Here is a 10695-nt window from a genome sequence, read left to right on the forward strand (position 1 = left end):
ATAGATGAACTTGTCGAAATAGTCTATATACACATAATACACGAAAAACATTTAAAAAACACGAATTTACCATCACAAAAAAACACGCAAATCCATCGGCGCCTGTCTCGTGTGTTCGTTACTTGGCCAAGTTCGTAAATTCGTGTTTTTTAAATGTTTTTCGTGTATTATGTGTATATAGACTATTTCGACAAGTTCATCTATGAATGAATGCTGTTTTATCTAACGTTCTGCCAACAACCTGATGATGTACCCTAGTGGTATGAAACAGCTGTAGTTGTACTAACTACAACTACACACGGATCGTTCGACGCAAAAAGGTAAAATAAACCATTTTTATATTACTTTAAATGTGTTTGATTAACTTAACATAACTTGCAAATCACATTGTTTTTTATATGTATATTTAGGTATATTAAGTTATTGTGTTTTGCTAAACCTATGCTTAAATTAAACTAAAGAATATCACCAATAACTAAATTGAACGTCGTTGATTTTTGTTTTCTAAAATCTGATGTATATGTGTAATTATATTTAATTATCAAATGGTAATACAAAATACTCTTATTTTATCTTAACATAGCTTTCAGTTCACATTTACTTTATTTGATACATTTATTATTTGTGTTTTGCCACATCACTGATTAAATTCAACCAAGGAAAATATAATAAAACTAAGCAGTAGGCCTACACAGTGTTCTTTTGTTTCTAAAATCAATGAAATATCTGTTACTATGTTTACTTAATGGTAAGTGTGAAAATGTAAAGGCAATGGACGATAGAACTGATTAAAAGAACTGGTTTGTATATTGAGTTGTTTGTTGATATTTTTGTAGAGTAGAATCAGAGATGCAATTAAACATATACTGTATTTGCTATTACATTTTTTAGTCCTTGATGCTTTGATAATCATATTAGTTTTGTCTGCTGTCTTTAATGCTAAATTATTTGTTAAAAATTTTTTATAGCAATATTAAAGAAACTATATATATTTCTTTAATATTTCAAAAGACTGTATTGATAAGACACAGCAATATTTCAAAAGTTTATAACAGCTGACTTCTTAGTTTTGCTAATGATTTATTGTGAGTGAAGAAATTGAAGATGGAAGGATTTGTGATTTAATATAAAGAAGAGTGAAATAATAAATACCCTCGCCGCAGCAAACCTGCAGACTAAGCGAATTTCCATTTGCCTGATTGGATTTAGACTAAAATATCTCCTTAAAAATATTACATTTATTCTCTATTTAAATAGAATCAGTTTAACACATACTTAGGTTTGCTGCAACAGGGAGGGTAAAAGTGTCTTTTTTATGTAAATAGTTAGTAAGAAATAAAAACATTTTCCTAATTTGGGCAAAACATGTTAATAAACAACCAAACTACAACAGTTTACTTATTCTCCATAAGAATAACATGAGAATTTTAAATTTACAATTTTTTTGAATTTTCTCCGTAACCATTAGGCGCATTATAACGCTTCAATATACTAAATTATTTGTTTTTTTAAGCTCTACAAAATTGTTTGGAAAGAAATTGCAAAATTTTATGTTTTTTGGGTCAAAAATGGGAAAAACCCATTTTTACCCCATAAAAGCCCCCATAAACCCCCGTTCCATGGTCCGATCATGCTGGTTCGCGAACTCGTTCGAATAAACGTAGGTTTACACGTTTGTACCAAATTTCATCAAAATCGGATCATTTTTGCTCGAGTTATTGCGCTAACGGACACATATATATATATAAATATATATATATATATGAATTTGAACGGATGGTGTTTTTGGCCTCTAGGGACCTCAAAACGAAAAAAAAATCTGTCCCGGGTCCAGGTCTTACCATGAGTACTGCGGTAATAGCTTATTCCCTATATGGGAAATTCGCTAAAATGTTCATTTAAATTTAATAATTAGTATTTTTGCAACTTCAAAATTGAAATTTTAAATGTCAATAATAAATGAAAAGATATGTACAGTAATTAAGGGAGATGAAGGTAAATCATGTATGTCAAAGTTTTATTCGAAGATTTGGTCAGTTTTTCTCATATTTAAAAAAGCCTACAGAAGATTTAAAATTAATCAAAACCAAAATGGTGGTATCCACTACTTACCAGATTTAAAAGTCATAACTTAAACATTTCTATTAGGGCTATAAAAGTTGAACTTTGTTTCTGAAAGGGATGGCGGATGTGTAACTATTATATGCAACAGATGTAAAGATTAAAATGTTTTTATTTTGTGTCCTCTTCCCGTTGCAAAGCACGGGTACAACAGCTAGTAAAGTTATAAGAGATATCAAAATACCCTCGCTGCAGCAAACCTGCCGACTCAGCGAATTTCCATTTGCCTGGATTGATTTTCAATTAATCTATTAAATTAACATTTATGTTTAACGAGTACCTAGGTTAGCTGCTACAAGGAAAGTAATAAAGTGTGTTTATTATTAAAATATCAATGGTTTAGTATGAAATAAATAATCCGCCAAGTTTGATCAAAATATATCCATAAACAAGCCAACTACAACATTTTACAATATTCTCCATAAAAATTTTAAATTAAGATTTTTTAGAATTTCCTCCGTAACCGTTCACCGTACAAAAACACTTTGATATACTAAATTATTTGTTTTGTACGCTCTTTTAATCGTCTGTAATTTAACGATCGAAAAATATTGGTGAACTGCGTTTTTCTGAGTAGTTTTTACCAAAGTAGGTAGAGAACTCGAGTGTCCAAACGTTTTTTTTTTTGTTTTTTTTTTAGAGAGAGCTGGTAAAATGCTTTTACGCACACAGGTGTCCAGCCTGTAGTGTGAGACCCTTGAGCTTATCAGACTACTCTAAAAAACCCCCTCTACTCTGTTCTGTTGGACGCAGAGCGTAAGTACTGTAGTAATGCACCAACGTAGTACACTATTCAATCCTCTAGCTACTGTATGATGTATTTGAAAGTCTAGGCCAATTCAGAGACAGCATCCCGTGTATTCTGCAGTGTTCCTGCCGACGTGTGAAGCGTTTTCTATTCCTGCTGCAGACCGGAAGTGACGCGGAGAAGTTCCTGTGGGAGCAGCTACATCCGGCGGAGGAAATTTTGTTCTCTTGTCGGGTTCCTTCTGAACTTTGATAAGATCTTGGAGGTTAATTTTTGTGAATTTTCAAATTCTACTTTCTGCGACAAATCTAACTAGTAAGTACCTATGACCACAGAACATACACAACACTCTATTCTGTGCAAAGACGTATCGAGTATTGAGTCTCCCTTATTTCATACTCAGCTTCCCTTAGTGGTTTGTGTAGTTTTTATATTGCTCATTAAATCGCCACTTCGTTCCTATTACAGTACCCATTTTTAATTAAGAAGAGTTATTTGGGGATGGAGAGCATTTTGAGACGTTCCTTAAATAACGCGATCCTGTACTGTATCAATATTTTTTTGTTGATAACATAGGTTTTTATTAGTTCCTCCTATTAGGTTGTTATTAGTTGTTAGTGTGTTTGCACATATATACATCTATGAGTTCAGACGGAAAGTAAACTAAGAAGTCAGTGAAATTTTGTTTTGGAAATAATCTTATGCAATTAAATATATGTTTTACACTACATCTTAATAATGACACTGAATTTAACTAAAAATAAAAACAACAATCCAATTATAAGTAAATCTGATTGTTAATTTAATTGTGGTTTATGTCTAATCATGTACAAACAAACGGCAAAACCTCTTTATACAAACACATCTCGATTATTATTATTAGAGTGAAGTTTATTTTCTTTTCTTTCTAAGTATCCTTTTACTCGTTGAAAATGTATGGTTATCAAAAAGTTTAAAAGTGAGTTAAGTTATTATTCCCGGTGGATAAAACGATTAAAGTGTAAATAATTTAACATTTTAGTATCTTTACACAGAAGTACGAACTGTGTGGTGTAGTTAGCTGAAATGAATGGTGGAGTTATGAATGGCGCTAGTGGAGTAGTGGTAGCGGTAGTAGAGCGAGTTGATGAGGAAATGGTTAGTGTTAGCACAGTAGGTAAGGGCTACGACCCCGCACTACTCACTACTCGCCACACAGAAGCATCCGGGGGAATTATCCCTGTCTCTGTCCCAGAGCTATGGACCACACACTACTCATTATTCACTGTACCAGTACTACCCAGTAGACAGTACCCACTCTAAAAGTTCGTCCACGGAGTTCTTCTTGTCTAGAGATTTAGCCAAAGCCTACTCTCCACACAACAAGACCCCACTTTTAACGGGGTCTTGCACTCTCATCAACCCACTACAAAGCCAATCCTCCTCTAGCTACGAATGAGACTTCGCATACATAAGAATCCATGTGTTCAAAATCTTACTAAACATGTTCAACTTGGACTCAGAGTCACCGATGACATTCTAACAGTCCACTCCCCCATCAGCATTCCTGCCTCCGACTTCTGGACTTGGACCAAGTCCAACAGGAAGCCGCTCCCTGCTGATTCATCCGCTCCCGCTCCCGCTCCTGCTCCTGAGGAATTCGACCTTCGAAGGCCCTCTCCTCAGTTCTTCCAATGAATACAGACCTTATAAGAAGCGCAACGCATATGGAGGATAGTCAGCCTGGTTTCTTGCCGCCAAAACGAGCTTAGCGCGGCTGCCGCTAGGAAGCGCTTGGTTATAAACTTGTAAAATTCCACCCGCACCCCAACCCCCTAGCCCTAGGGCAATGCCCCGACAGGCAGTGACTCATAAACTCTTCCGTGCCACTTTCACTTCTGCCTTCTGCACATCAAGATCAGAAAAGATAGTTTGGCTTCAAAACTCCCTTAGCCAGTGATCGACCGTCTGGCGCTATCTGTATAAATTATTGCTTTTTAATATCGCTTACAAAATAATGTGTACAATGTAGTTTAGTAATTTAGTCAGTATAGTGTAAACAAAGTAGTTGGTTGTGTAAACAATGCAGTGGGTAGTTTAAAAAGTTTAGTGTGTATCGTTAATGATGTAGTTTTAAATTATGTAGTTATGCATAGAAGCATATAGACTAAGTGCACTTTTAATGTTTTAATATGGCTCCAAAAAACGGTAGTAAGTGTTCCTACACTAATTGTACAAATAACTCCACTACGAACAAGGACCTATCGTTCTTCAGATTTCCAACTAAACATAAAGAAAGGTAAGAGAATATTTTATTTATTGTTATTTACGAATTGTAATCTTTGTAAAGCAAAGTGATTTTTAATGAAAAAAAAAAGAATATTGTTCTTTATAATAAACGAGTTTGCACGCAGCACGCTGTTGTGAGCGAAGCGAAGTTCAATTTGGCTGTAATGTTATTTATTTTTCTCATTGATATGATCCAGAAACCGAGAGTGCCGAAACCCCTTAATACAACATACTGTATTTAGTAAATTCACATGTTCGTTCATAAATCGGTTATTTTTTGTGCAATAACTTAAAATTGTTTTGGGAGAGGGCTTAAAATTGTTGTATATTGAATGTCTTCGATAAAAAATACATGCCATTTACATTTGGGGCTTACAATACCCATTTTGGGCTCCGAAACCCCAAATTTTTAACATTAATTCTCCAAAAAATTGGTTATGGGTGCTCCAATTATTTTGCACAACGAACTTGGCTTAGATCAGCGACCACATAAGACCAATAGACGGAGTACTCCTATATCAATAGCATTACAGCAGATGGAGCCAGGTCTAGTGTACTGATAGACACGTTAAACGGCGCTCAGAACTGCATATTCTGTCAGTGCTCCCGTTTCAAATAACTCGTAGTTTATACCATTTAGGATAGAGCCAAATAATTCAAATTTTGCATGTGAGAAGTCAATTAGATTGTTACGGCAATAGTATCAATTATATTTAAAAATACGGTTCTTTCTAATTTTAAATACCCCCGTTGCAGCAGACCTGCATACTCAGCGAATTTCAAATGCTTTGATAAATAGTTAATATCGAGCCTCACATCAAGTTTTGCCAACGTGTGTTCATAAATAAGCATGCAAAAATATTCTCCATAAGAATAACATGGGAAATGAGTATGCAGGCTTTCTGCCACGAGAATGTTAAAATGGGGGATTTTAGACCATAATAAAGTAGATCTCAACTAGATTAAGCCACATACCAAGTTTTATTAAGATATGTTGAGAAATAAGCGAGATATAGAATTTTATTTATTCCCCATAAGGTTACCATTGGGACAACGTACTGTGTTTAACGCTATCAATATCTCGGTAACCATTGGACATAGAGCAATGATCCAAAATACATAAATTTTTTGTTTTTTTGAGCTGAATTCAATGGTGAAAAGTAAAATTCGATAATTTTAATTTCACTATGTAAAAAACCCAAAAGAAACCATTTTTGGGGGATAAAACCCTTCTTATACCACCTCTTACCATGGTCCGATCAGGCTAGTTATCGAACTCGTCCGAGTGATTACTACTTAACATGTCTGTACCAAATTTCATTTGTGAGAGAGTTAATTCGTGCGGCGGCGGCCTTGCAATAAGTTAACGGCGACAGCGTCTTTTAAATGCTTTTGATTAGTTAGTTGTTATGTTAATTAATTAATTAGAGTTAATTATAAATTGTGGAATGATACTGGTTGTGTCAATATTAAGTGAATATTTCCATTGATTGTTAACGTAAATACTAAAAACACATTAAGGTTTAGTTTTAAAACATCTAGTTACAAAACCTCATTTTATTTTATGTTGCCACTACATTTAAATAGTGGCTAATTGACATACAACATTTCAATAGCGTTTAATCTTCTATATATGAGTCAATATATAAGAGATTTTCAATATTATATAATCTCTCAGAGCTTTTAACTGAGAGACCATATACAATATATACATATTTAAAACTGACTGATCTCCCCAGAGCAAAGCAGGTTAATTTCATTAATTATGAAACTCGCTGAGTACGTTGCCTACTCATTTTTAATTTTATTACGTCTTCAGCGGCAAATATTGAACATTTTAGTGAATTTCCCCTATAGTATATATGGCTTCTTGTGGATATGGATTTTACCACGCATTGTATTTAATTTTCAGGTGCATAACGTGGATTTTGAACAGTGGGAGGGATGATTTTTGTGAACTGCTGGACAACCAATTGAGATCAAGATATTTATGTTCTAACCACTTCAAAGATTCGGCATTTACAAATTCATCAAGAAAAAGGTTATTGCAAAACAACCCTTTAGCGATTCCCGTAAAGCATTGGGAAATTAATCTTTGCCCAAGCAGCCCCGAGGAAGATCCTAACAATGATGGCCCATCAGCAACCAAGACACGTACTCCCGATGTACTAATATCAAATTCTGAAGAAACCTTCAATGATTTTGAAAAGGATTTCCAACCTTTACCGGATGATGAAGTTCAGCGAAATAAAACGGGAGGGACTAACAACAATATTGATATGAGTCCAACACCAAGGAAGAGGAAACTCATGAAAACAATCAGCAGACAAAAGGTAATGCTCAAAACAAGTAGAAACAAATATTCCTTCATTAGAAAAAGAAGAAATAATCCACCTAAATTGGACGAAGACGCTATTTTGCAGTATTTATCGTCAGTCTTAAGTGGAGACCCATTTACATTTGTAAAAATGCAAATCAGACACCAGAGAAGACAGAAATGGAACGAGGAAGAAAAGAATTGGTCTCTGTCTATGTATTATAAATCCCCTTCGATGTATCGTTTCCTCCTCGACCGAGGTTTTAAAATGCCATGTATAAGAGTAATCCAATATTGGGTTAATGTCCACAACATAAAGCCTGGATTTACTGACGAAGTGTTTGAGAAATTAAAGTTAAAGGCATCATTAATGACTCCAGAGGAAAGACAGTGTGTGCTCATGTGCGACGAAATGAGTATTAAGAAAGCTTTAGAGTATAACTCGAAATTCGATGTTGTCGAGGGTTTTGAAGACCTAGGTCCCCTGGGCAGATCTGATAAAGTTGCTACCCATGCCCTCGTCTTTATGATAAGAGGTCTGAAATATTCATGGAAATGCCCAATTGCATATGTGGTTTCCCATAACTCTATAAAGGCAACCTCACTCGCTATACTTCTCGACATTGTAATTGAAAAAATAACAAAAGCTACATTTTCATTAAAAGTGGTTGTCTCGGATCTTGGTTCAACTAATGCTGCAGCGATGAAACTATTGGGGGTGTCAAAAGACAATCCTTTTTATCATTTTGGCACTAACAAGATCTTTTGTTTGTTCGACTACCCTCACTTGTTGAAGTGTGTGAGAAATAATCTTTTGAAACACAATTTCATGGTAAATAATGAGGTTGTATCGTGGAATGCAATTCGTGAGTTTCACGAACATGACAAACATTCTATGTCAGATTGTAGAGCAGCCCCCAAGCTCTCGGAGAGACATCTTAATCCTCAGGCATTTCAAAAAATGAATGTAAAGCTTGCTACACAGGTTTTCAGTGCGTCAGTATCGAGGGGCATGAAAGCTGCCCACCATCTAGGTTTACTAAAAGACCCAGCTTGTTTGAGTACCGCTGAGTTTTTAGGAAGACTCAATGACATAACCGACTGTATGAACAGTAAGCATCTGGATGACAAGAATCCTTTAAAACGGCCTCTTAAAAAGGAAAATTCCAACGTAATCAAATGTTTAGAAGACGCAATACCATATATTGCATCGTGGTCGGTTGTTGGGTCACCTCCACCACCGTGCTTTGATGGTTTAAAACAAACGCTACATGGAGTGTTATCGTTGTTCAACGAAGTTTTCACAGATGACGAGAGTTTTCTGTTAACTGGACGATTAAATCAGGACCCATTAGAAAACTTATTTGGTGTCCTGAGAAGACGGTCTGGCTACAGTTCCAACCCCTCAGCCAAAGAATTCAGGAGGAATTTACAACACTCTATGTCGATCAGATTAATGGATCCACCGTCATCCGCCAACTGTGAGCCTGATTGTGATGACACATTGGTTTTTGGAGAGGAAGTTGTAGAAAACTCTGAAGCCAGTTTTAAAATACCTGAATCTGAGGACATGAACAAAGAGAACTCTGATAAGACTAACATGGTTACAGACAACAACTTAGAAGAGCGTATGAATGTTGAAACTGAACACTTGTTAACAGCAGCAGTGACAGAGGAGGACACAATCACCACCCTCGACGTATCTGGCCTTGAAGATAATGTGATTTGCTACATAGCGGGATGGTTAGGGAAAAAATGCTTAGACCAATATTCTTGCACTGATTGTGAATCAACGTTGCTCAAAAGCACAGAAACCTTGGACCTCAACCGGGAACAACTGATCCATTTCAAAACATTTACGAAGCACGACGGAAGTCTAGCTAAACTTTGTAAACCATCTGATATCTTTCACAAAGTTGTCAAATTCCAAAGTCTGACTTTTGCCATGTTGTTTCCACAGATTTGGTCGTCAGATAACCTTAGTGAAAAGCTAGTAGGTGATATTTATAAAGAAACGGAAAAACGTTGTTGTGCAGAATGGTGGTTGTCCTGTAAGGAACACAAGCTATACTTATTGAAAATGCTGGTTAAATGCAAACTGTTTAACTGTGTTAAATGGAAGACAAACGACTTGAGAGACCAAGCACTCCTGAAGAGACGAGCAATAGATGGAGGAAAACTTAACCAGAAACTGAAAAAGTTAAATCATCTTTAAAAGGTAATTCAAATTATGGTTTTGCTTGTCCTTAAGTTTTAGAAATAAGTTGAGAGTTATTCATTAAAGGTACTCTCTTCAGGTGGCATTTCACAAAAAAAGTAATTAGGTTATTTTATTGTAAATTTTTATAGTAAATTAATTGTACACAATGAAGCTATATTTGTTTATTAACGTAAATGTTGTATAGTAACCAAGTCATTCCATATTTTAATGGCAACGTTTACTATAAAATTAAATCATTACTTTGCTGTTTCCGACCAATTATTATAATTATTTAAGGTTGTTTTATTCAATAGTTGCGCACAATAAAAACGGTTAAAGGGTTTCCATTTTGTAAAAAAGTAATGTTTACTTCACATTGTTTAGTTTTAAATCAAAATGTATAGTTGACAAACAAATATAGGCTACTAGCCTAATTGATTCAGTAAACATTTTTGTAAATGGCAGGCATGAGGTTCGAAGAATATTTTTGTTTAATAAACAGCTAAAATTATAAACAATTTTGGGTTTGACATGGTTTTAAAAACATGTAATTACGTATCAGCTGAGTTATACTTGTATGTTTATTATGTATAACATGTTTTTTGTGGAAATCCAGTATAAATATATATTTATATATATATTTGTTTTTCAGTTGCAAGAATCTTACAATGAGGGTGGAAAAGAAGCATCACTGTGAAATCCAAGTTTTGTAAATAGAATTGTAATATATGAGTGCCTTTAGTTCTAGTTTTATAATATTGCAAACTTATTTGTTTTTATTTGGAGTTTGTCCAAAATTAAAACTTATTTCAGAAATATCTTGTATATTTTTCCTTCCAATATTACCAGCCATTCTTTGTTACATTGGTTAAAATAACGCTATGTTTACATGAAATATCCCCGTCGCGCGTCGTAGCAAACCTACATAATCAGCCCTAAAGTCATCTGACAATATTTATTTCACATACAGTGGTAAAATGAAGAACCATGTTTTAATTTAGTGGTTGGTTATCTCCACGAGATTTCGTTAAGAAATTTGCT

The 10695-nt window shown here is 34.7% G+C and overlaps 1 protein-coding gene across 1 annotated transcript; it reads left to right on the forward strand.

Moving 5' to 3' along the window:
• The first annotated feature begins 8490 nt into the window (after positions 1-8490).
• LOC129004163 (uncharacterized) lies at positions 8491-10476 on the forward strand. Its single transcript, XM_054432613.1, has 2 exons — positions 8491-9672; positions 10307-10476. The coding sequence occupies exon 1, from the start codon at positions 8560-8562 to the stop codon at positions 9667-9669; it is 1110 nt and encodes a 369-aa protein (XP_054288588.1). The 5' UTR covers positions 8491-8559; the 3' UTR covers positions 9670-9672; positions 10307-10476.
• Positions 10477-10695: the final 219 nt, after the last annotated feature.

The sequence above is a fragment of the Macrosteles quadrilineatus genome, unplaced genomic scaffold (genome assembly GCF_028750875.1).
Source record: "Macrosteles quadrilineatus isolate MER2022 unplaced genomic scaffold, UCM_ALF_1.0 Scaffold_9__3_contigs__length_116548681, whole genome shotgun sequence".
Lineage (NCBI taxonomy): Eukaryota > Metazoa > Arthropoda > Insecta > Hemiptera > Cicadellidae > Macrosteles > Macrosteles quadrilineatus.